This window comes from Theropithecus gelada, chromosome 7a (genome assembly GCF_003255815.1).
Source record: "Theropithecus gelada isolate Dixy chromosome 7a, Tgel_1.0, whole genome shotgun sequence".
NCBI classification, from domain to species: Eukaryota; Metazoa; Chordata; class Mammalia; order Primates; family Cercopithecidae; genus Theropithecus; species Theropithecus gelada.
The window spans coordinates 53,143,356-53,170,773 of record NC_037674.1 but is presented as its reverse complement, the minus strand read 5'-3'; the positions used below and the strand labels follow the sequence as shown (position 1 = coordinate 53,170,773).

Sequence of the window (27,418 nt, the reverse complement as noted above, 5' to 3'; positions counted from 1 at the left end):
TTTCATGAATTAAGTGGAAAAATGCACAGCTTGTGCGGTGCTGAGTAGGTGTGTTCTGAGTACTCATAGGTCCCATTCCTGCCCTACATCCATTTCCTCAGTCAGCCTGCAACATTTTTTGGAGTTAAGTGTATGTAATCATTTCTCAGCATCTCCCTACTCAGACTCAAAGAGCAGAGGGAGATAAGAGGAAAGTGAAAAAAGGTGTACTGACTTGCTTCTCCATTGCTTCTGGGCATTCGGGAAAAAAGTCCAGGGCCCCAGCAAGGCTGTTCCAAGGATCAGGTGCAGTGGCTTTCTCCTGTAATCCAAGTACTTTGGGTGGCTGAGGCAGGCGGATTACCTGAGATCAGGAGTTCGAGATCAGCCTGGCCAACATGGCAAAACCCCATCTCTACTAAAAACACAAAATAATTAGCCAGGCATGGTGGCAGGCACCTGTAGTCCCAGCTACTTGGGAGACTGAGGCAGAAGAATCACTTGAACCCGGGAGGCGGAGGTTGCAGTGAGCTGAGATCGTGCCACTGCACTCCAGCCTGGGCCACGGAGCGCCGTCTCAAGAAAAAAAAAAGCCAGGCGTGGTGGCTCACACCTGTAATCCCGACACTTTGGGAGGCTGAGGTAGGTGGATCATCTGAGGTCAGGATATCGAGACCAGCCTGACCAACACAGTGAAACCCCGTCTCTACTAAAAATACAAAAATTAGCCAGGCGTGGCGGGCACCTGTCATCCCAGCTGCTTGGGAAATGGAGGTAGGAAAATTGCTTGAACCCGGGAGGCGGAAGTTGCAGTGAGCTGAGATCACACCATTGCACTCCACCCTGGGCGACAAGAGCAAGACTGCGTCTCAAAATAAAAAAAAAAAGGCCGTTCCACATCCTTCCTGGGTTAGTCCCCTTGGAGAAGGCTATGGGTGTTTTCTTCTAATACCTTGCCTTCTCAGGAAATGCATATCCGTATCTCACCCCATTCTTTAGAAGTGAGTCAAGGCCAAAATGGTGATGCTAAGGAGCTACTTCTGTTATTGAGAATGTTATTCTTATTGAGAATGGCAACCGTATTTTATTGCTGTTTTCCAAAATTTATTGATCTTTTCTGTTAATTTGCACAGATGCCATTCTGATTTTGTATTTCATAGGATTTTGAAACTGTAATTTTTCTTAGTATTGTGAAAGTGACAGTGATTTACGGAGGCCTGTGTTTTATATGCTTTGTTGTCTTGCAATCTTGTGCCTTAAAGACACTTTTAATTTGCTATTTGAGTCTGTTTTAAAAAATAAAGTGGATCTGTACAATTTCAGAAAATTAGAGTTCATTCAAGACCTTGCACATGGCTTCCAGTCTTCCCCATCTCGAGACCTAGCTACTTCATTCACACCAGTAAGAGCTACCTTTGTTTGACCAGACTATGTTAGAAATATTAACAGGAACTCATCAGATATCAGATAAAGGTTAATCTCAGTTCAGGATAAGAAGTTCAATGTTTTCAGTTAAAGACTACAGAAGGCTTAGCAGAAATTGGAGATACTAGATAGTGATCAGTAGACACACACTTTTCTACCTGAGAATGTCAATGTTTGGAAAGTGTGGCAAAATCAAATTGATGACCTGGAAACCAAGGATTAAGAAATGTCATATTTGTAGGAGGTCCTAGAGGTAGAGACACAAAAAGAAATGGGAGTGTTTTGTTTTGTTTTTTCTCCCTTTCAATAGATTTCGAAGGTGTGGGATTTGATAACTTTGAACTCTCCTTTTCATGTGTTAATGTAGATTCCACATCTGCAGAGTTCTGTTATCCCCAGCAACCCCAGAAATATGCAGCTCTGGAAACCAGTAACAAAACCATGACGTTTTGTTTCTAATGTGCTTTAGACGTTTTGTTTCTAATGTGATTTTTAGGGGTAAAAGGAGGTTTTAAAAGTCACATATTTGCTTATTGGCTGTCGTGGGCAACTAGAGACATGTGTACCTGCTGAAGAGAGCTAACAAATGGAATTCAGAATAACATTTGCCCCAAGAGGCAGGTAGTCTCTAGAAGTCTTTATTGCCCCTTCTGAAGCTGAATGAAGGTGGTTGAATATGAAGATAGGATTGAACTGAAATTGTGGAAATACTTGGATACTTAAAGGCCTTTAACCTGCTCTAATGTGGAATTTGATTTGCCTTTTTAAAAAGTACATTCAGACATTTAATAGAATTTTTACAAAAATCTGTCTTAAATGAATTTGCCAGAAAAAAAAAAAGGATTATTTCATTTCATTTGATGGTGTAATGATTAATCCCTACCACCTGGGTAAACCAAGTGAACTTCCCATAGGAGACAGCTTCTGCAGCTTTGAATTATGTATGAATATGGCCAGCTGATGAGATATAACCTTCCAAGGGATTCGTTTATATAACACAAATCTGTAACAATGTAACTATTTCCTTTGAACACCTTATATTAATTCTGCATGTTCAGAAAATGATTTGTCTTTGTGGAGATTATGACATGGTTTTTTAAGTATCAGGTCAGACATCCCAAATCTCAATTAAAAACCGGTCATTAATGGAAAGTTGGTTGAAGAATTTAAAGTATAGTCACACATGTGTTGTCTTCTATGTTGTCTGTCTGTTGAAGCAGAAGAAATGCTGAAGGTTCAGGACAAAGAGCAGGCCAAGTCAAGGTTTGACCCAACCTGAAGATCAAGGACCTAGATATCAACACCATAGTTATTACAGAAATAGGGGTGTTTCAACATAAATTAAAATAGCAGAAATATAAAAGCCATAACTTCCTCTTAGTGGGCCATTTGTCACTTAACAATTCTGTTTCATAGTAATGAATATCAAATTGTACTTAACCTGAAAAAAATTAGATACACTGGTCATTATTTGCCATTTTAAGACATGTGCTAACATATAGTGTATAAGAAATTCTCACAGATTTCTCGTAATTTTCATTCTAAATAATTTACCATCTGACTCATGGATGAACTGGGGGAAATTTTTATTTTTTCCACTAACTCTTTCCTGATGCCATCAAGTTCAGAAAATCAAAGCAATAAGGAAACAGCACCCAGGTTCGAATTCCCGTTTTATTGTTTTCTCCATCACATTAAACATCTCCCAATGAAATGTTGGTGGTTATAAAGCACCTAAAACACTTTGTTAGGATATAAAGCTGATATTTGTGAAGTGTCATTTTAGTATTTGAGTTTTCTGATTTTATGTCCAAATATGGAACATAACAATGGTAAATACCTTTTTTTTTTTTTTTTTTTTTTTTTGAGATGGAGTCTCTGTCTGTTGCCAGGCTGGAGTGTAGTGGTGCAATCTTGGCTCACTGCAACCTCTGCCTTCCAGGTTCAAGCGATTCTGCTGCCTCAGCCTCCCAATACCTGGGAATACAGGCGCCTGCCACCACGCCCACCTAAGTTTTGTATTTTTAGTAGAGACAGGGTTTCACCACGTTGGCCAGACTGGTCTCGAACTCCTGACCTCAGGTGATCCACCTGCCTCGGCCTCCCAAAGTGCTTTAGGATTACAGGCATGAGCCACCGCACCCAGCCTTAAATTCCCTTACTATATTAATTTGCCTAATGATAAATTAATCAGAGATTTTCCTTTTTTCTTTCTTCCTGAATGATTTGTCGGTTTATGTTGTTTATATATAGTGACTGAATCAACCTTCTCTGATACTTTTCTCAATTTTTTTTATTTTTTAGTCATAGTATATTATTATATCTAACCTTGAACTGTGAGAACCTCTCCCTTTTCCCCTGTCTCTCTTTTATCGTTTTTTTTTTTTTTTTGAGATGGAGTCTTACTCTGTCACCCAGGCTGGAGTGCAGTGACACAATCTCAGCTCACTGCAACCTCTGCCCCCCGCAAGTTCAAGCAGTTCTTCTGCCTCAGCCTCCTGAGTAGCTGGAATTATAGGCACCTGCCACCACATCCAGCTAATTTTTGTATTTTTAGTAGAGATGGGGTTTCACTATCTTGGCCAGGCTGGTGTTGAACTCCTGACTTCGTAATTCACTCGGCCTCCCAGAGTGCTGGGATTACAGGCGTGAGCCACCGCACCTGGCCTCTTTTATCATTTTAATCATACAAAGAGCTATTCTTCCTTCAAGCATTAAGACATGACATCTCATTGATGCATTTTAATATTCTTACTCCTTTTAGAGACTGAAGTCACTGTAAATGCAGATTAAACATTTTAGCATCCATTTGCAAATCCATGTGATTTTACTTTTATCAACTCTATTTGCATAGTTCTTTAGAGTTGACAATTACTTTAATTGGTGATTTAATTAATACCAGTGCACTTATTTAAAATGTGCTCATGAAAACCAATCTTTATCTGGAATATAGGCTGTACTGCCTTAGTTTGGAAAGAGTTAAGAAAACTAGCTTTCACTTTGCTTGGTTCCCCAAAGGTAATTTGGCACATTTCCCAGACCAAACCAGTAAGGTAAGGGTCAAGGTGCAGTGAGTGATATTAAGGAACAGAATTCAAGCCTTTTCTCATGATTTGCCTAACTTGTAGCTCTCCAGAACTCAGTGGAATCTTTGGTTTATCTGAGTTTCAGAGCATGATTAACAGACTCGAGAAGACCCTGTGAAAATTTCATTTAATGGGGAATTGTGTTAGTGAGCACAGTGGGTGAGTTTTCTAATATTTCTTGCTTTTAAGTATTCGTTTTTTATTTTGTGAAGCCCTTCAGAGTACAGAGCTGTGTTATATGTACACGTGTGCAACAGACCCAGGGAGTTCCTCATAGGTTAATAGCAGCAGCTCTTTCTGTGGTTTTCACTGTAACTGAGCTTTGTTGTTAATAGCCCATTGCCTAGGATGAAAACAGGCAAGTGAGGATGGAATCATGGATTCTGAACCCTTCACCAACCCTTTTTGACACATGGAAAGGAATGCTTTCTTTTAGTAATAACCAGGAGATGGAGACAGAAAAAAGGCAAGAGTAAGTCTGAAGAGATTAGGAGCCAAGAAACAGCTATTCAGGAAACCTCTAAAGCTGACTTCTGAACAAGAACTGTCTGGAGCTTTAACATTTTTTTTTTCTTTCAAGCATGTTGGCTGATTGTGTTTTGAGACAGAGTCTTACTCTATTGCTAGGCTGGAGTACAGCGGCACGATCTCAGCTCACTGCAACCTCCACCTCCCGGGTTCAAGCGATTCTCCTGCCTCAGCCTCCCGAGTAGCTAGAACTACAGGCATGCACCACCACGCCCAGCTAATTTTTGTGTTTTCAGTAGAGACAGGGTTTCACCAGATTTCACATGCTTACAGATTTTAAAGAGTTGTAGAAACATCTTATTGCACTAAGAGAAATTGCCTCACGAGAAATATTTTCATCTGCTTGACCAGCACTATTGATGAGGTGATTGAATTCCTCAAAGGAGGACAAGCTGTTACATCAACTGAAGTGACACATGCTTTGGGGAAGAGGCAGTCACAGGTGTTAGTAACATATACTTGCCAGGATGGTCTCCATCTCTTGACCTTGTGATCCGCCCACCTCAGCCTCCCAAAGTGCTGGGATTACAGGTGTGAGCTATCGAACCTGGCCAGGGGGCTGATATTTTTAAGGGACTTTATATTTATTGCTTTGAAACTAAAAATGGTTTCTATTAACTTTTGCCAGAAAACATTTTCCCTTCCTTGAAACATGTTGATAACTACTGAGTAATATACACTCTTGACATGAAGTGGTGCCTGAATGTCTTGGAAGTGTCACTTTGTTTTGTCTTCGCTAATGCATGGAGATAGAGCCCCCACGTTACCTTGATTTTATGGTGCTCCATATTATGAGAAACCAGCTTTGTGTGGAGCCCCTCTTTTGGGTTAATGACCGAGGGCAGCCCATCGAGAAGAGGCAGTATGCTTTACTGTGTGAGGCCTCCTTTATATGTACTACTCTCTTGACTGCTAGAAAAGTGATTCCTTCCAACCTCACCACTGTCCCCAAGAGCCAGGTCCCCTAATGGAACTTCCAGCTCATTGCTTATTCCCAGTATAGAGAGACCTCTGGCTCTGCCAGCTTTGAAAGGATATTTTTGAAGTTGTATATCCAGCTGACATCAAGGCTTATTTTTCTGTCCAGGCACATGCATAATTTCCATAATGAAAAATTGATAAGGGGGTACTCCTTTGCCTTTAGATCTACTCCCTTAAATCCACAGGCGATATATGTTCTGATGGCACATGATCAAACAAAGTACCTCTTTTAAAGAAACTAGTAAATGTCACCATGACTCACTGCCAATTGAAAATCCACAAATAACCTGTAATCATATATGTTTCCTTTCCTTCTTTCTTTTTTTCATAAAGAAACCAGGAAAAATAGCTAATGAATGTATGATAATCTAGGAATACTTTTCAGTGGGCCCAGCAAACTTTAAAGATGCATTAATTCATTTAATTGACCAGTCCATTGAGATTTTCTAAGTAGGCCAGTTTTCTTTACCAGCAACAGAATTGGCACATTTCAAGCAGACTGGGGAGCGGGGAAGATGGGAAGAAGTAGCTATAAGCATATGAGCAGGCAATGGTAAAACAAGATTGGTCATATACTGGTATGTGGCCAGGAGGATGCTTCAGATTCATTTTAATAAATGAGATTAACTAGACTGCGAACTTTCTTTTCCATTTGCCTTTCCTGCTGCACACAGACAGGCAAAGGTTGATGCTTCTGTTCTCTTGGCAACAAGACCTCAGTGTACCTACTAAATAATGGCTTAACTTCCTTATATAGATAGTTTAATCTCAACTTTATTCCTGATCCTGATTTAGTACACACTAAAGTGTGTACTAAAGTGTGTACTAAATACTATATATAAATTAAAACTATGTAGTAAAGTATTTGATACTTACCATAGTATTAGAGTACTGTAATTAGTAAGTATGGTAAATACTTTACTAAATACTTGAGCATATTTGTCTTTAACCAGTTAAACATTCAGCTCCTTCTACCACCAACATCACCACCTCCCACCTAAATAAAATGTTTCACTCCTTGACTGTTATTCTCAAACTCTCTTGCAGGCTACCATACCTGCTCTATCAAATTGGGTTCTCAATATGTATGAATCAAGGTAAATAGAAGTATCTGCCTAGATGAAGTACTGCCTTGTGTTCAGACAAGTGTATTGGGGCTTATGACTCGTTACTGTGACTATAGGACCAGTTATTTACATTTATGGGAAGTATATGCCTTCCACAAATCTAAATTTTAGTAGAATCTTTCAATACCAGTGTGACAAGTAGTCTGATTTGTTTCAGTCACATGACCCACGAAGTAACAGAGGATTTTTCTCCTCGGGATCCAAGAACTGTTGTTGGGAAGCAAGATGGTGGGGGCTGCACTTCAGTCACAACAGCATTGTCCCTACCTGAACTGGAAAGGGAAGATGGAAAAGAAGACATTTCAGATCCTATGGACCCGAACCCTTGTAGTGCAACATACAGCAACTTAGGTAAGTGCAAATGTCCAATAAGTAGTATTTAAACTTGACCTTTTTATGTACTAGCCAAATGTTCTGTTTTCTTGGAGAGATGGTTTTTATTGCTCCATGAAGCAGAAGTTGGACCATTTGAGTTATAAATTTTAAGTCACATCAGAAAAAAGTTCTGGTGTTTACTAGGCATGTATTAAACACCTGCAACCATGAGCCGTGTGCCAAGTGCTAAGGGTTATTAATACTGTTTTGAGGGACTCACCTAGGGGGAAAGAAGTGAATTTGTTAATTATTTCAGTGTAATATAAATACAGTGACAGAGATATACATGGTACATTTTTAATATTACACAGAGGAGGGTGTCAAAAGATACCTTTCTGGAGATAATTCCTGAACTGGTTTAACTAGTTGACAAAGGGAAGAAAGAATATTCCAATCAGAGGCAACAATGTGAGCAAAATCATGGAGATGCATGTAGGCACCACAAACATTTAGTGTTGCTGAAATGTGAAGCGGAGAGTTAGCCAGTATCATGCCTTTCAGGCTAAAACCTTAGACTTTTTGCTATTTGTGATAGTGAACCATCAAAGGTTTTTAAGCAGAGGAATAATACAATTAGATTTGTTTTTTAAAACATCCACCCTGCAGGCTGCCATGCGAATGCGGATTATTTGGTAGCAGGAAATTTGGTAGTTAGATACTCTTGCAGGACCACACAAAGGGACGAGAAAGGGAGGCCTCAACTAAGATAGTGGGCGGTGGGGGGACAGTAGACAGATTTGAGAGCTATTTAAGAGGAAAAATACACAAGATTGGATGATGTGAAGAGTCTATAATGTATCCCAGATTTCTGACTTGGATCAAGCAGACTCAAGAAAGTAAAGATCCCTGTCATTGGAGGTATTTAGGCAGAGGCTGATGGACCATCTCTCAGAGGTGTTGTGAGGAGGATGATGCACTGCAAAGAGGGTTGAGCTAAATTACTTCAGAGGCGCCGGCCAATGCAAAGATTCTTCAATTATCTGATCATCTTCACTCTTCTTCCTTGAATGCTCAATGACTTCTTACCTGTCTCCCTTGAGTGCCACACAGTTTCCTTCCTTCTGAAAAGCAAAGCCTGAGGCAGAATAAGGATTTCTCAGTGCTCTTCTTCCATGAAGTCAGGAGAGAGGTGAGTAGCCTGGACTACTATATGCAGAGCACTAGCAAGATTCATATGAACCACTGACCAATCCTTAGACTGTTTGGAAACCAGTGGCATGTATCATTGAAGTATTTTTTACCTCGTTTCTCATCTCCTTTCTTCTTTGTCCTTTTCCTTTGTCAGGTTATTGTAAGGAAAAATAATTCTAACACTAGCTAGTGTATTTGGAAATAAAGGAGTCCCTAAGAAGGCCAGAAGATTATGGTAACACTGTGGGCGATAATACTTTAATACCTCTTTTTGGGAAACTCAATCATAACAACCCACATGCAGTTGAAAATACATTTTGTAAGAAAAAGACTTCCATTTTAAGTTCCAGAAGCTTTCTGTGATTTGGGAGTAGGGGAAACATACTATAGTTTACCCAAACTGCTATCTTGGATACTGTTTACAAGTTGGAACAGATTTTATTATCAAATAGCTTATTGGACTTTTCCCATTATTTGATATTTTGTGAGGCATATTATAAAATGAAAATTTACTGTTTATACCCTCAGACAACATAATATATCAGGAATTATAATATCTTCTAGACATTCTTACTAAACCAAAATTTCTTTCATGATAGCCTCAGTAAAATATTTAATTTTTATTAGTTGTACCATATTTGATGGCATCTCTATAAATTTTTATTAGCTGACATTAGTTAAAATTATTTTATTTCATCATCTCAGTTATGAAGACTAGTAGAAAAAAAATAAAGCATTGCCTCTGTGAATATTCTGAGTGCCTTACATATATTAGCTCATTTAATCCTCACAACCATCCTAAGAATTATTATCCCCATTTTTCAGATGAAGAAAGTGAGGCAGAGTGCCTTGCCCAAAGTCACAGAACCAGTAGGAGTTGAACCAGCTGGTATCCAGTCCATCTTAGCCACTAGACTTTAATGCCTTTAATCATGAAATTCTTGTAAAATACTGAAGGGCTCCTACTGTTTTCCTTTTTCTCAAAGAAGTCATCTACTTTCAGACAAAATTTAAGACTTAAAAAAAAAAAATTGTCATCACTTTGCATTCAAAAACTTAAAATGGTTATAGATGCCCTATCAGAAAGATAGCTTTCTCTCTACCTGTTGCCTTCCTTTTAAAAGTATGTGATACTGCCAGACACAGTGGCTCACGCCTGTAATCTCAGCACTTTGGGATGCCAAGGTGGGCAGATCACTTGAGCTCAGGAATTCAAGACTAGCCTAGGCAACATGGCAAAACCCCATCTCTATAAAAAATACAAAAATTAGCCGAGTGTGGAGGCACGTACCTGTGGTCCCAGATACTTGGGAGGCTGAGTTGGGATTATCTCTTGAGCCCAGGAGGTCAAGGACACAGTGAGCCGAGATTGCTCCACTACTTTGCAGCCTGAGTGACAAAGGGAGACACTGTCTTAAAAAAAAAAAAAAAAAAGTGATGCCAATAAGATATTGTCCAGTTTTCCTTAAGTGCTCAAGTATCTATATACTTGACTCTATAGGGTATGATACATTATGATACATAGTTGCTTCGTTGGAGAGGCAATAAAGTTGACTCCAATAGTTGTAAGATAAGGGGGTTTTATTTTGTTATTTTTCCTAATGGAACAAGTATTTTAGATAGCATTTGAAACTTTCCTTTTTTAATACTTTCAACAAGTTGTTTGCATGCAGGTTTAGACTACCCCTTTGAGTAATGTTTTACGATTTAAAGACTTGATAACTTTAAAAAATGGTGTGTTTAAAAACTAAAAGACAGCAAAACCTCCTAATGCAATAGCTTTAGATCCTTTTAAATATTCCAGAACCAGTCCATAAAGATCACTTTCTCTTTTTTCTTTTCTTTGTTTCTTTAATAAGACAGTGGATGGATTGACAGATGTGGAAGAAACTAAGGGAGAAAAATTCAACGCTTACCATCATTTTTACTGTGGAATTTGTTTCTGAAAATTACACTGTGAAGCAGATTTAGGAAGCAATGTACTATAGCAGGAAAAAAGATAGATTTGAGGGGATCAGTGGGATTTAGGTTTCTATCACAGCTGTGTCATTGCCCACCTGCATGATTGTGGGCTGGCTATTTAACTTCCCTGAGCTTCAATTTCCTCATCCAAAATGAAGGAATAGTGACATCTGCTTTGTAGGGCTAGTGGCAGAGAAGTACTTGGTGCATATAAGTCCTTACTAGTTGTGAATTCCTTTATTTCTCCCCAAAAATATACTCTGCTTTCTCCTTTTAAAAAAAAATATATCTTAAATTTTAAATTTTTTTAGAGACAGGGTCTTTCTCTGTTGCCCAGGCTGGAGTGCAGTGGCACTATCATAGCTCACTGCAGCCTCAAACTCCTGGGCTCAAGTGATCCTCCCTTCCCAGCCTCCCAAGTAGCTGGGTCTACAAGAATGTACCACATGCTCAGCTAATTTTTAAATATTTTTTGTAGAGATAGAGTCTCCCTATGTTGCCCAGGCTGGTCTCAAGCTCCTGGCCTCAAGCAATCCTCCAACCTTGGCCTCCCAAAGCACTGGGATTACAAGGGTGAGCCACCATACCTGGCTTCTTTCTCCTTTAAATATGTTAGATATGGTAGCCAAAAAATGTAAAGTGGAAAGGATTTAAAATGTTATTAGATTGCTTAAATAAGCAGAACAACAAAATGTAAATCTAAAAAATTGTGGGCTTCCTACACAACTCATGACCAAAGATGTGAAATGAAAAGCAGACTACAGGATCCCCAAGGTAGCTAACAGGGAACAGAGGAGAGGTGACAAATAGCAACATAGCTGTGCAGATCCAGTTCCTTAAGATCTGCCAGTTATAACAAAACAAAGGGACATGGACAATTTGTGTAATTCTCACATTTCTTATATAGTTTTAAAAAACTCCATTAAAAAAAAAAAAAAAAAAAAAACTCAACTGGAATAGGCCTTGATTACCCTCCTTCAGAATCTCCTGTGAGTCCTTCTACCCTCGCAGCCGTCTTATTACTTCCACTGTGGTGCAATAGGAGTTGTGATTGAACTAGTCCCACAAAGAGCTACTGACTTATGCAACCCGTATATTTTTCTTTTTTACATTAGGCATCTACCTCCAGGATTAATTTAGATGTCATTCTTCTTGTCCTTAATGTAAATAATGCAAACTTTATTTTGTTCATAACTGAATTAATTATTATTCAATACAGTCACCACTAGCCATATATGGCTTCTGAAATATAAATTTATAAAGATAAAAATTCACTTCCTCAGTCTCACTAACAACATTTCAAGTGCCTAGTAGCCACATGTAGATAGTAGCTACTGCATTAGTGTCGATATAGAACATTTCCATTGTTACACAAAGTTGTATTGAACAGCACTGCTTTAAAGAATGTGTTATTTGGGGGATTTATATTGTCTTCTATGTTGCACAAAAATCACATTGGTCTTTATGCAACTTGACAACTTAAGAAGGTTGCCCCTCACAGAATGGTGATTTTACTCTGGGTGGTGGTCGTATAAGATCACTTAATGAACTCAGATCTGTAACACCTTAACTGACCCCAAGCTGAATTTTATAGGGTATCTGTCGCCCAAAATGATTTCCCAAAGAAGTAATAAAATTTGTTTGAATCAGACCTCGAACATTTTCCCTTTGTTTCTATGTTTATCTCAAAATAGACAGAGATCACTGTTTTTTTAATGTGGCATATTTGCTTTATCAGTCTGCTAAAATCAGGAACATGTAATGAAATAGCTCTCCTTCAATCACTTTGTAACCAAGTACTCATATCTTCTACATTCCTTATAATATCCCCCTTTATTCAACCGATTTTTGGCTTGTTCCTCTTTCTGCATCCCAACATCCTAGTGCATTATCTAAAACACACAGTAGGTACTAAGAATGTGTTTGAGTGAACAAGCTAAAAATGACTTTTGGATTTGACTTTAGAAGATTACCAGATTAGGAAAATCTGGCTCTGCTCAGGAAAGTTCATCTAGGAAAATTTCAAGTCTATGTGCTCCATTAATCAGCTGGCTTTTCTTTTTCTAATATGAGGCTTCGTCCATAGGTTTCCTAATTAAGGAATTATGTAAACCATGCCTCTGTTTCCTTTCTATAGATCAGCACAAGAAACTGTGCACATTTCTCATTTTACTTACTTTGAGCATCTCCTTTAGGCTTTATCCTTCAAATACTGAAAAAAAAAAACACTTAAAAGTCTTCTGTCTCCAGAACTTCCTTTGGCATTAATACTGATTGTTAGTGTTAAATTTTAAGGGGTGGATATACTTAAAAGAATGTCATTACTTTGCTGGCCTTGATGTAATTATAGAATATGTCATTATAAATGCCAGCTTTTAAAAAAAAATTATTCTGAGGATTACATTATCATTCACTCATTTACTCAACAAATAATTATTGAGCAGACATTATTCCACACACTGCATAGCTAATGATCTGAACCAAGGGCTAAAGAATAGCACAGTTTTAGATCATTTAGATGCTTAAAAAAAAACTGAGGTTGAGAGCTTTGAACATTTGTTTGAGCAGTTGTACTTCCTAAAATTGTAATTATTTCTATTTAAAAAGAAATCATACACTCTGTCCCGAAGTTAGCTGCATTCCCATTTAAAAATAGTTTTTCATATATTGGAATTAGTTGAGAGAGTGCAGTATTTAAATTACATAGATAAATTACACCCAAATAAATAATCTCTGTTTTTGGAGAGGTTTCCACTAATGAGGACTTACAAAAATCAAGTCAGCCAGCTACTATACCGCTGACGTTCTTTAAAATGGTCTTTGTATCTGTTTATTTGAGGCTAAACCCAAAGTGGTCTTTGGAAATCAGGTTTATTTTATTGTTTGGCATGAAGTTGATATCCCCTGTGATTTGCCAGTTGTTGCTTATATTTGACTATGGTAAGCCTCAGCACAATAATAATGCCTGGGTAGATTAGGCCCCTTCCTCCTAAGCTGCTGATGCCTGCTGGAGGGGGATGATGCTCTGAGCGCTAAGTTCAGCCAATGCGAGACCCTGTTCATTTGACGAGGCTGTTGCACAGTGATGGTGTATGGCATCTATGTTTATAAACTCTACGTATTCCCCGCTATGCACTAGTGGAGGTGATGGTCTCTTATTTTGTCTTCTCCCTTCTCTTTCTCATCTGTATTACTTGTTTTGAGCCCTGGGGAGAAAATTAGGGATGAAGATTGAAATTACAGTTTAAATAGGAAGATAAGTTCTATTTATTTGGGCTTTAATGCTTTTATTCAGCAAACATTTGTTGAACACCAACTATCTCCCTGGTACCAGGCTAAGTGCTGGGAATACTAATGTATTTTTCAAGGACTTCTGATCTTTGGGAGAGATAGACATGGGACTGGACTCTTAGGAGCATGATAGTTGCTGTGATGCAGATATTTAAAGGTTTAATGAAAGCCTCTTCTTGGAGGAGTCTGGAAGAGGGTCACAAAAGGCATATCTTTTGCTTGTAGCAAATGGAGAGCCACTGAAGAATTTTGAATAGAGGCACAATCAGGATTGTTTTTAAAGATTCTAGGAGCTACCTATGAGATGACAGGAGGCAGAGAGATCAACCAGGAAATCATGCTACTCCTACACAAGCAGGTCATTATTAGTGTTCTTTATCCCCAGCACCCTAAGACTGTAATGAGTACCTACCAGGTCACAGGCAAACATTTGTTTGCTTTCCAGAACATGATATAGGGCCCGTCAGTCTGAAGACTTTTTTTTTTTTTTTTTTTGAGATGGAGTCTCACTCTGTAGCCCAAGCTGAAATGCAGTGGCATGATCATGGCTCACTGCAACCTCCATCTCCCAGGTTCAAGCGACTTTCATGCCTCAGCCTCCCAAGTAGCTGGGACTACAGGCACACGCCACCACACCTGGCTAATTTTTTGTATTTTAGTAGAGACGTGATTTCATCATGTTGCCCAGGGTGGTCTCCAACTTCTGAGCTCAGGCAATCCGCCCACTTTGACCTCCCAAAGTGCTGGGATTATAGGCATGAGCCACCGCGCCCGGCCTGAAGACATTTTTAAGTGGGGAGAAAGTAAAGAGGTAGATTATGGAAGTTCAGAAAAAGAGAAAAGTAAGTTTTGAGTGTGGTCTAGTCAAACATATTTGTCCAAAATAATTTTTTTAGCATATAGCAAGGCAGGATTTAGAACACAATCTATTTTTTTTCTGTTTAGAGCACTGGTATGCCACAAAAATGTGGAGTATGTGATGTTATATTAGGCCTGCTGAAAGCTGAGCTTGGTGTCTGGTCCCATGGGCTTGAGAGGAATGTACAGGATTAAAAGTTTAAAATAAAAACAACTAAGATACCAAGCTTTTAAAACATTGGCCGAAATGATTGGAATTCAGTTAGGAGAACTTGTCTTTCTTGGAGGAAAAAAACTAAAAGCACAAACCAGTTTTAAACTTAGGAGAATGGCTTGACCTACTTACATGGACTGTGGAATGTTTGTGGTTTCATTTGGAACGCGTAAGTTTCTGATTCTCATGTGGAAATCTCCTTAGCTCCCAGGAGATCATATCCTGCTATTTGGGAAGAGAAGCCACGTTACTTACCTTTATTTCCTTGCTACCTTGGCTGTCCATTTCCATTTTGAATTGATGACCAACTCTGTTGACTCTGTCCCTCAGTCCAGCCACTTATTTCACACCTGCTGTGTACCTTACATCACATCAGGTTCTGAGGGGATGTAAAAACACACACTTTATAAAAGGCTAAAAATGCTCTAGTAGAGCAAAAAATGCTAAGAGAACACAGAGGAAGAAGCGATGGCTTCCAGTTTGAGGTGGAGGAGTAGAGAGTAAGGAAGGCTTCAGTTGGTAAGTGCCATTTGAGCTAGGCCAAAGACAGACACCCAAGCTAAGGCAAAAATGTAAAAATAAAAACATGGAACATATTAACAGGAAATGAGTGATTCGTAGGAAGGGTTGATGAGAAATAGTGGTAGATAAGACAGAGAGCCTTGACCAACTTGCTGAGGAGTTTGAACTTTATTCTCTGGCTGGCAGAAAGTCACATGATCAGCCGTTCTTCACCTCCTCTGATAAGCATTAAAGAGCTGATGATGATGATGATAGACCTTCTGTCCTTTGTCAGTTCTGAGGTTATAAAAGAAAAAAAGGTACTTTTGGAATTCTCCATTTATCTCATGTCCGTGATTATTTTTGTTTCTTCTAATTTGGAGAAATGGGTAGAACATGGCTGCCCATAAAGCCTTTTATAGGGCCCACATTGAAACAGGTAAGAATAGGTTCATGTTCTAGTTTTTTTATGTATTCCATTCTGCTCTCAGCCCAGATTCTTTGCTTGGTCTTGGGTACACAGATGAGACACAGTCCGTTCCCTCAATGAGCAAACCAGTAGGGCATTCAGAAAGGAACACAAGTCGAGGGTTGTAAGTGCTTAAAGAGTAATATTCACAGGGTCTATCTTAGGGCCCAAGAAAGGTCAATTCTGGGGAGTGGAGTAAGAAATATTCCCCAGAAGCAGAATGTTTAAAGATGAGAGGAGTGGGAAACTATTCTTGGAAGAGGATCAGCATGAGCAAAGACACAAGACACAAAGGAAGCATAAAATTGCCAAGAGTGCTGGAGAAACCGCAAGTAGTTTGGTGGCTCTGCCTTAAGATATAAGAGGAAATGCGATGAGAAACAGGTATACCAGGGCCAGATCATGAAAGGCTCACTTTCTGTGCTTGAAGATTTAAACTTGATCTAATATTTTAAAGCAGAGAAGTGTCATGATCAGCTTTGGTGTTTGAAAAACATCTCTCTGGTGGCTTGTGTGGTGAGGGAGGTAAAACTGGAGACAGCAATAATAGGAGATTATCACAGTTGTCTGGCAAGGATGATAGGGCCTGAGCTGGTGCAATTCACTGCTTCTAACCTTCTCCGTGGTGCTTCATCTCTGTAAGGTCTAGGTCAGCAACTGAAAAATTAGGATTTATTACAAAGCATACTTCTGTCATCTTGTAAATAAACCATGGTCTGACATCTCACATTAGCCAAGAGAAAATAGGGCTGGAACAGCTTTGGGAAGGAGACCCCACCATCACAGGAAACATTCAGTAAATGCCAAGCCCCTACGTGCTTGGTTAAGGGCACAGAGGAATGAGAAGATAAGACTGAAAACTGAATTGATGGTTGTTTCTAAGAATGGCTTGTTGATTTGCTTTATTGAGATATAATTTATATTCCATAAAATTCACCCTCCTAAAGTGTGCAGTTCAGTTAATTTTAGTATATTCACAGAATTTTGCAAGCATCACTGATGTCTAATTTCAGAGCATTTTCATCATCCCAGACAGAAATCCATTAGCAGTCACTGTCCATTCTCCCCTTCCCCCAGCCCCTTACAACTGCTAGCCTACTTTCTGTCTCTATGACTTTATATATTTCTGGAAATTTCATATAAGTGGAATCATATAATATGTGGTCATTTTTGACTGACTTCTCTCACTTAGTATAATTTCAAGGTTTTTCCATGTTGTAGCATACATCAGTACTTCACTCCTCTTATGCCTGAATAATAGTCAATTGTATACCACATTTAATTTATCCATTCATCAGGTGATGGACATCTGGTTTGTTTCTACTTTTTGGCTATTATAAATGTGCCGCTTGTGAACATTTGTATATTAAGTTTTGGTGGACATGTTTTCAGTTGTCTTGGGTATATACCCAGGAGTCGAAATGCTGGGTCAAATAGTAACTGTATGTTTAACTTTTCGAGGAACTACCAAAATATTTTCCAAGGTGGTGGCACCATTTTAGATTCCTACTAGCAATGTATAAACATTGAATTTCTCCACATCCTCACCAACACTTGCCTGTGTGTTTTATTACAGCTAACCTAGTAGATGTGAAATGACGTCTCAGTTTGCATTTACCTCATGAGTGATGATGCTGAACATCTTTCCACATGGACTGGCCATTTATATATTTTCTTCGAAGAAATAGCTATGCAAATCTTTTGTCCATTTTTACTTGGGTTATTTGTCTTTTTCAAAAGAGTTCCATATATTTTCTGAATGTAAGTCTCTTATCAGTTATGTAATTTGAACATATTTTCTCCCATTCTGTGAGTTGTCTTTTTTACCTTCTTGAAGATGTCCTTTGAGGCATAAAAGCTTATAATTTTTATTGACTTCCAATCTACTTTTTCTCTTGTTACTTATACTTTAGGTATCATAGCTAAGAAACCATTGCCTAACCCAAGGTTGCAAAGATTTATTCCTACTTTTTTTCTAAGAGTTTTTTAGTTTTAGCTCTTATATTTAAATTTTTCATACATTTTTAGTTAAGTTTTGTGTATAGTGTGAGGTAGGGATTCAATTTCATTATTTTGCTTGAAACTGTTCTTTCCCTGTTGGATTGTTTTGGCAATCTTGTCAAAAATCAATTGACCTTAAATATAAGGGTTCACTTCTGCACTCTCAAATATATTTCATTCATCTATATTTCTATTCTTATGCCAGTACCACATACTCTTGATTACTATAATTTTGTAATAACTTGGAATAGGAAAGTGTATTATTCTTTTTAAGGACTTTGACTACTCTAGGTTTCTTGTATTTCCATATGAATTTTAGGATGAGCCTGCCAGTTTCTGCAAGAAGTCTAGCTGGAATTTTGATAGGAATTACATTAAATCTGTAGATCAGTTTAGGGAATATTTCCATTTTAACAATATAAAGTATCTGATCCATGAGCATAAGATGTCTTTCCATTTGCTTTTTAGTTTCAGCAATGCTTTATAGTTTTCAAAGTACAAGTCTTACACTGGTTTTGTTAGGTTTATTTCTGGTTACTTTATCCTTTTTAATGGTGTCATAAATAGAATTGTCTTCTTAATTTTATTTTGGATCATTCATTTATAATGTATAGAAATGAATTGGTTTTTGTATGCTGATCTTGTATCCTGTAACCTTGCTGAACTGGTATATTCATTCTAATAGTTTTTTTGTGTTTCGATTCCCTATGCTTCTCAATATACAGGATTGTATTATCTGTGAATGAAGAGAGTTTTACTTTCCTCTTTCCAATCTGGATGTCTTTATCTCTTTTTCTTTCCTAATATCCCTGACTAGAACCTCCTGTACAATGTAGAATAGAAATGGGCGAGGTGCAGTGGCTCATACCTGTAATCCCATCACTTTGGGAGGCCAAGGCAGGCAGATCACTTGAGCTCAGGAGTTTGAGACCAACCTGGGCAACATGGTGAAACCCTGTCTCTATGAAAAATACAAAAAATTAGCCGGGCATGGTGATGCATGCCTGTAGTCCTGGCTACTTGGAGGACTGAGGTGGAAGGATCACTTCAGCCTGGGAGGTCGAGGCTGCAGTGAGCCAAGATTGTGCCACTGCACTCCAGCCTGGGTGACAAAGCGAGATCCTGTCTGAAAGAAAAGAAAAGAAAAAGAAAAAAAAGAAATGGCAAGAATGCAAATCCTTATCTTGTTCCTGATATTATGGGGGAAACTCCAGTCTTTTATCAATAAGTATGATGTTAGCTCTTTTACAAAGATGCCCTTTCCTTTATCAGGCTGAGGATGTTCTCTTCTGTTTCTAGTTCATTGAATGTTATTATCATGGAAAGGTGTTTGATGTTATCAAACGTTTTTTCTGCATCTATTAAGGGTAATTATATGAACTTTTTTTCCCCTTTATTCCGTTGGCATGGTATATTACATTGATTGATTTTCAGATGTTAAACCAACCTTGCATTTCTGGAATAAATCCCACCTTGTTGTGGTGTATAATCTTTTTTTATATGTTGCTGGATTTTGTTTGCTAGCATATTGTGTAGATTTTCACATCTGTATTCGTAAAAGAAATTAGTCTCTAGTTTTCTTTTTATGTCTTTGTCTAGTTTTAGTATTTAGGTAATATTGGCTGCATTGAATTCAAGTTGGGAAGCATTCCCTCTCCTGTACTATTTTTTGGAAAAGTTTTCTAAAGATTGGTCTTAATACTTCTTTAAACATTTGGTAGAATTCATCAGTGAAGCCATCTGGTCCTGGGTTTTTCTTTGTGTGAATTTTTTAAAATACTAATTCAATTTCTTTCCTTCTTATTATAGGTATCTATACAATTTTACTACTTTCTCTCTTTCAGTAGTAAATATTTTTTCCTTCATTCAAGAAATGGTTATTATTGATTCTATCTAGACCTTGTTATTGGCACAGAGATTACAGCAATGAATAAAACAAAAGCTCAGACCGTCTTGAAGCTTAGCATTCTCATATTTTTTTCTCTTCTCTTACTCTCCTGCTCTCTCTCCCCGTCCCTCCCTCTAAATATATATATACACACAATATATATTATATGTATATTATATATGTGTATATATGTGTGTGTGTTGTTGTTTGTTTATATTTAATATAGTTCTATTCCTTATAAAAATATTACTACATGGCATGGGTGGAGAAAAGAAGTCATTGAGTTTGCTGTATATATTGCTGTAGCTTATATAAATTCTCAGATATTCTTGAAGAAAATGGTGTGCATGGGAAATGGATATAGTCATGTGCTATATAATGATGTTTTAGTCAACAGTGGGCTGCACAAACAACACTGGTCTCATAGGATTATGATGGAGCTGAAAAATTCCTGTCACCTAGTGACAGCCATTGTAACATCATAGCGCAAGGCATTACTCACATGTTTGTGGTGATGCTGGTGTAAACAAACCTACTGCGCTGCCAGTCATATAAAAGTATAGCACATACAGTTATGTATAGTACATAATACTTTGTGATAAACTACTGTGTTACTGGTTTATGCATTTTCTGTACTATTACCATAATTTTAAAATGTACTCCTACTTATTTTTAAAAAGTTAACTGTAAAACAGACTCAGGCAGGTCCTGCAGGAGGTATTCCAGAAGAAGGCATTGTTATCTTAGGAGATGACAGCTCCATGTGTGTTACTGCCCCTGAAAACCTGCCAGTGGGACAGGATGTGGAGGTGGAAGACCGTGATATTGATATTCTTAACCCTGTGTAGGCCTTTATCATCATTGTCACTGTCTTCACATGGTGTTTTTTCTTATAAGGACACCAGTCATACTGGATTAGGGCCCACTCTAATGACCTCATCTTAACTTGATTGCATCTACAAAGGCTTTATTTCCAAATAAGGTCACATTCACAGGTACCAGGGGTTAGGACTAGTAATATGTGTGTTTGTGTCTTCATTTTTAACAAAAAGTTTTATAAATAAAAATAAATAAAATATGTTTAAATAGAGAAAGATTTGTAGCATAAAGACACAAAGAAAAAAAAATTTTTTTTTTTTTTTTGAGACAGAGTCTCGCTCTGTCACCCAGGCTAATGTGCAGTGGTATAATCTCAGCTCGCTGCAACCTCCGCCTCCCAGGTTCAAGTGATTCTCCTGCCTCAGCCTCCTGAGTAGCTGGGAATATAGGCATGCATCACCATGCCTGGCTAATTTTTGTATTTTTAGTAGAGACAGAGTTTCGTCATGTTGGCCAGGCTGGTCTCAAACTCCTGACCTCAAGTGATCCGCCTGCCTTGGCCTCCGAAAGTGCTGGGATTACAGGCATAAGCCACCGTGCCTGGCCCAAAGAAAAAATATTTTTAAACAGCGTACAATGTGTTTTAAGCTAAGTGTTATTATAAGACTCAAAACGTTAAACAAAATTTAAGTTTATAAAGTTAAAAAGTTACAGCAAGCTAAGGTTAATTCATCAATAATGAATTAAACTTAATAATAATTAAAATCAAAATTTTTAAAATAAATTTAGTATAGCCTAAGTATACAGTATATATAAAGTCTCCAGTAGTGTATGCTAATAATATGCAAGGCCTTTACATTCACTCACCACTCACTCGGTGACTCACCCAGGGCTACTTCCAGTCCTGCAGGCTGCTTTCATGGTAAGTGCCCTATACAAGCATACCATTTTTTTATCTTTTATACTGTATTTTTACTGTACCTTTTCTACATTTAGATACACAAGTAGTGTGTTAGTCCATTTTCACACTGCTGATAAAGTCATACCCAAGACTGGGCAATTTACAAAAGAAGATTTATTGGACTTACAGTTCCACATAGCTGGGGAGGCCTCACAATCATGGAGGAAGGCAAGGAGGAGCAAGTCACATCTAACGTGAATGGTAGCAGGCAAAGAGAGAGCTTGTGCAGGGGAACTCCTCTTTTAAAAGCCTCTTTTTAAAATCTTGTGAGACTTACTCACTATCATGAGAGCAGCATGGGAAAGACTTGCCCCTGTGATTCAATTACCTCCCACCGGGTCCCTCCCACAACACATGGGAATTCAAGATGAGATTTAGGTGGGGACACAGCCAAACCATATCATTCCACCCTTTGCCCCTCCCAGATCTCTGTCCTCACATTTCAAAACCTATCAGGCCGACAGTCCCCTAAAGTCTTAACTCATTTCCGCATTACCTCAAAAGTCCATAGTCCAAAGTCTCATCCGAGACAAGGCAAGTCCCTTCCACCCATGAGCCTGTAAAATCAAAAGCAAGTTAGTTACTTCCTAGATACAATGCAGGTACAGGCACTGGGTAAATACAGCCATTCCAAATGGGAGAAATTGGCCAAAACAAAGGGGCTACATGCCCCACACAAGTCTGAAATTCAGCGGGGCAGTCAAATCTTAAAGTTCCAAAGTGATCTCCCTTGACTCCATGCCTTGCATCTGGGTCATGCCCATGGTCTTGGGCAGCTCCACCCCTGTGGCTTTGCAGGGTATAGCTTCCCTCCCAGCTACTTTGAGGGGCTGGCATTGAGTGTCTGTGGCTTTTCCACATGCATGGTGCAAGCTGTCAGTGGATCTACCATTCTGGGATCTGCAGGACAGTGGCCCTCTTCTCACAGCTCCACTAGGCAGTGCCCCAGTAGGGACTCTGTGTGGGGGCTCCGAGCCCACATTTCCCTTTCACACTGCCCTAGCAGAGGTTCTCCATGAGGGCCCGACCCCTGCAAGCAACTCCTGCCTCAGCATCCAAGTATTTTCATACATCCTCTGAAACCTAGGCAGAGGTTCCCAAACCCCAATTCTTGACCTCTGTGCACTCACAGGCTCAGTGCCACATGGAAGCTGCCAAGGCTTGGGGCTTACACCCTCTGAAGCCACAGCCTGAGCTCTATATTGGCCCCTTTCAGCAATGGCTGGAGTGGTCAAGATACAGGGCACCAAGTCCCTAGGCTGCACACAGCACAGGGACCCTGGGCCTGACCCAGGAAACTACTTTTTCCTCCTAGGCCTTCGGGCCTGTGATGGGAGGGGCTGCCGTGAAAACCTTTGACATGCCCTGGAGAAATATTTCCCATTGTCTTGGGGATTAATTTCTCCTCAGAAAATGGTACTCTTTTCTATCGCATTGTCAGGCTGCAAATTTTCTGATTTTTATATTTAATTAATTTATTTATTTGGAGACAGGGTCTCGCTCTGTCACCAACTGGAGTACAGTGGCATGATCTCGGCTCACTGCAACCTCCACTTCCCAGGTTCAGGCAATTCTCTTGCCTCAGCCTCCTGAGTAGCTGGGACTAAAGGTGTCTGCCACCACGCCCGGCTAATTTTTGCATTTTTAGTAGAGACAGGGTTTCACCATGTTGGCCAGGCTGGTCTCAAACTCCTGACCTCAAGTGATCCACCTGCCTCAGCCTCTCAAAGTGCTGGGATTACAGGCATGAGCCACTGCACCAAGCCAAATTTTCTGAACTTTTATGCTCTGCTTCCCTTATAAAACTGAATGCCTTTAACAGCACCTAGGTCTCCTCTTGAATGTTTTGCTGCTTAGGAATTTCTTCTACCAGATACCCTAAATCATCTCTCTCAAGTTCAAAGTTCCACAAATCTCTAGGGCAGGGCCAAATTTCTGCCAGTCTCTTTGCTAAAACATAACAAGAGTCACCTTTGCTCCAGTTCGCAACAAGTTCCTCATCTCCATCTGAGACAACCTCAGCCTCAACATTATTGTTCATGTCACTATCAGCACTTTTGTCAAAGCCATTCAACAATTCTCTAGGAAGATGCAAACTTTTCCACATTTTCCTGTCTTCTTCTGAGCCCTCTACACTGTTCCAACCTCTGCCTGCTACCTAGTTCCAAAGTTGCTTCCACATTTTTGGGTATCTTTTCAACAACACCCCACTCTACTGGTACCAGTTTACTGTATTAGTCCATTTTCACAGTGCTGATAAAGACATACACGAGACCAGGCCATTTACAAAAGAAAGAGGTTTATTAGACTTACAGTTCCACATGGCTGAGGAGGCCTCACAATGATGGCAGAGGGCAAGGAAGAGCAAGTCACATCATATGTGGATGGCAGCAGGCAAAGAGAGAGAACGTGTGCAGGGGAACTCCTCTTTAAAATCATCAGATCTCATGAGACTTATTCTCTCTCACAAGAACAGTATGGGAAAGACCTGCGCTGACTCAATTACCTCCCACTGGGTCCCTCCCACAACATGTGGGAATTCAAGATGAGATTTGGGTGGGGACACAACCAAACCATATCAAGTAGTTAGCATTGTGTTACAGTTACCCACAGTATTCAGTACAGTACCATGTTGTACAGGTTTGTAGCCTACAAGCAGTAGGCTATACCATATAGCCTAGGTGTGTAGTAGGCTGTACCATCTAGGTTCGTGTAAGTACACTCTTTATGATTTTTGCATAATGATGAGATTGCCTAACTCTCTCAGAACTCATCCCTATCATAAGCAACACTTACTATTACAATCCCAGATTATATTGGTGCTTACCATTGACATGCTGCAAGGACATGATTTTAACAAAACAAAACCACCACCCCTATTCATTATCATCCTCAGCACCATCCAGCACCTTCTACTCTATATGAACATCAGTAGGAGAATGTATGAGTTTCCTAGGGCTGCTGTGAAAAAGTACCACAAATGGGTGTCTTAAAACAACACAAATATATTCTGTCACAGTTATGGAGGCTAGGAGTCTGAAATCAAGGTGTCAGCAGGTCTGTGTTCCCTCTGAAACACTGGGTAGATTCCTTTCTTGCCTTTGTCTGGCATCTGGTAGTGGCCATCAATCCTCTGTATTCCTTAGTCTGCACCTGTGTCACTCCAGACTCTGCCTCCAATGTCATGTGGTGTTTTCCCTCTCTGTCCCTATCTTCACATCGTGTTTTTTCTTCTTATAAGGACATCAGTCATATTGGATTAGGGCCTATCCTAATGACCTCATCTTAACTATTAAATCTACAAAAACATCTGACAGGTCACATTCATAGGTACCAGGGGTTAGCACTTCAACATACCTTTTGGGGGGATATAATTCAACCCATAACAGAGCCTTATAACTCTGAAATCTTGAGTAGAGACCTCATTTTAATAACAAGACTAATTTTAATAGCCTTTATGGAAGTTTTGTGTATATTTCTCTGTCTTTAAAAAATAATGTTTTCTCTCTATTATACAATAAATCCTGAAGGTGTATTCAAACACACATGTGTTTTATCTTTTTCTAATCATAAATGCTGGAAACTAAGCAGAGATGAATTGTTCTCTAACTAGGACTTATAAAAGGTGTTGAAAGATTGTATCTGTCAAATCACAATGTATATGCCCACCAAAATAAAAGAGAATCACATAAGAGTTTGGGAATTAGTGTTCAGAACAGAAGTTGACTGCTCATATACACCGTTCCCCTTACCACAATCACAGGAATCTTATATGTAGACCAGTTTAAGCAATGTCAGAATCCATCTCTAAAATAAATATCATGGCTTTTGAAATTGTTTTCATGTGTTGGAAAATGTTATATATCTGACAAGTACTATATACAATACAATGTAACTTTGGAATAAAAAGAACAGAATACTATCTTCTGAGCCCCTGTCTAATGGTCGCATTGCTAGTTTCAATTCTGTTTGTAATAATGCTCCCAAGTATTTTCTTTATCCACAATGCTATCATCTCTACTCTGTCACAATCCAAGTATATTTGAGGGTCTGTCATTCCTTAATATTCTGGTGTGGTGAATACAGCACTCTGAAGGGTAGGACTGGAGAATCTGGTTTCCTTTTTGGAAAAAAAAAAACTCATCACCCAAACCAGTGCCCTGTTCCTGGACAGGGCCAAGATATTATGCATATTTATTGTTCCCACCAAGGCTTGGATACTTCAATGTTTAGGTATTTGTTCTTTGGTTGTTCTCTTTTCCCATTTTGAACTAAAGAGTTGACTTATTCTTACATTCCCATGGTTACCTCACTCATTTCTGCTCAAGTTTCAGTTATAAAATGAGATTGAACACTTTACTTACTCTTTCCTTTTTATTGCTTTAAAAACAATACAGGGCAATCTAGAGCAGCCATGATACCTCCCAAGCAGCCACGACAGCCCAAGGGAGCTGTGGATGATGCCATTGCCTTTGGAGGGAAAACAGACCAAGAAGCACCCAATGCTTCCCAACCTACACCACCCCCACTGCCAAAGAAGATGATCATAAGAGCCAATACAGAGCCAATCTCCAAGGACCTCCAGAAATCCATGGAAAGTAGTCTTTGTGTCATGGCTAATCCCACCTATGATATCGACCCCAACTGGGATGCCAGCAGTGCTGGTTCTTCCATCAGCTATGAACTCAAAGGACTGGACATTGAGTCTTATGACTCCTTGGAAAGGCCATTGCGCAAGGAGAGACCTGTCCCCTCAGCAGCAAACAGCATTTCCAGCTTAACCACTCTCAGTATTAAGGATAGATTTTCCAACAGCATGGAATCCCTCTCTAGCCGGCGTGGGCCCTCTTGCAGACAGGGCCGAGGCATCCAGAAGCCACAGAGACAAGCACTTTATCGAGGACTTGAGAATCGGGAGGAAGTAGTGGGTAAAATCCGAAGCCTTCATACAGATGCCTTGAAGAAACTGGCTGTTAAATGCGAAGACCTTTTCATGGCTGGGCAGAAAGACCAGCTCCGTTTTGGAGTGGACAGCTGGTCAGACTTCAGGCTAACCAGCGATAAACCATGTTGTGAGGCAGGTGATGCAGTTTACTATACTGCTTCATATGCAAAAGATCCACTTAATAACTATGCAGTCAAGGTAAGAAAATATTATAAATCTCATGTTAAGTCTTAACTAGTACATTGTTATTGGGATGCATTTATTCTGCTTTTCTCCTTTCTTTCCTTCATTCCTCCATTCAGCAAATTATTGAGCATCTACCTCTTACCAGATGCTGGATTAAGCAGGGGGCTTATTTATTATTTAGAGAAAACAGATGTATAACTTAACAGAATTACAACAGTATACTGCATGCAAAGATAGAGGTAAACAAGAATTCTATGGGATCTTGGAGGTACCTTAACCCAAACTCTAGAAGTCAAAGAAGTCTTTTTTTTTTTTTTTTTTTTGAGACAGAGTTTCGCTCTTGTTGCCCAGGCTGGAGTGCAATGGTGCAATCTCAGCTCACTGTAATCTCCGCCTCCCAGGTTCAAGTGATTATCCTGCCTCAGCCTCCTGAGTAGCTGGGATTATAGGCACCTGCCACCACACCCAGCTAATTTTTGTATTTTTAGTGGAGATGGGGTTTCACCACATTGGCCAGGCTGGTCTCGAACTCCTGATCTCAGGTGAGCCACCCACCTCAGCCTCCCAAAGTGCTGGGATTACAGGCGTGAGCCACCGTGCCCGGCCAAAGAAGTCTTTTTAAAGTAGGTAACCTGGCCAGGCGTGGTGGTTCACGGCTGTAATCCCAGCACTTTGGGATCCCAAAACAGGT

The 27,418-nt window shown here is 39.3% G+C and overlaps 1 protein-coding gene across 1 annotated transcript in view; it reads left to right on the top strand.

Moving 5' to 3' along the window:
* The window catches only part of PEAK1 (pseudopodium enriched atypical kinase 1), a 301,809-nt gene that overhangs the window by 250,369 nt on the left and 24,022 nt on the right, over positions 1 to 27,418 (top strand). Inside the window, exons 6-7 of the mRNA XM_025390349.1 lie at positions 7,284 to 7,477; positions 25,994 to 26,739. Coding sequence (XP_025246134.1) covers positions 7,284 to 7,477; positions 25,994 to 26,739 — 940 coding nt within the window. The remainder of the gene's footprint in view (positions 1 to 7,283; positions 7,478 to 25,993; positions 26,740 to 27,418) is intronic.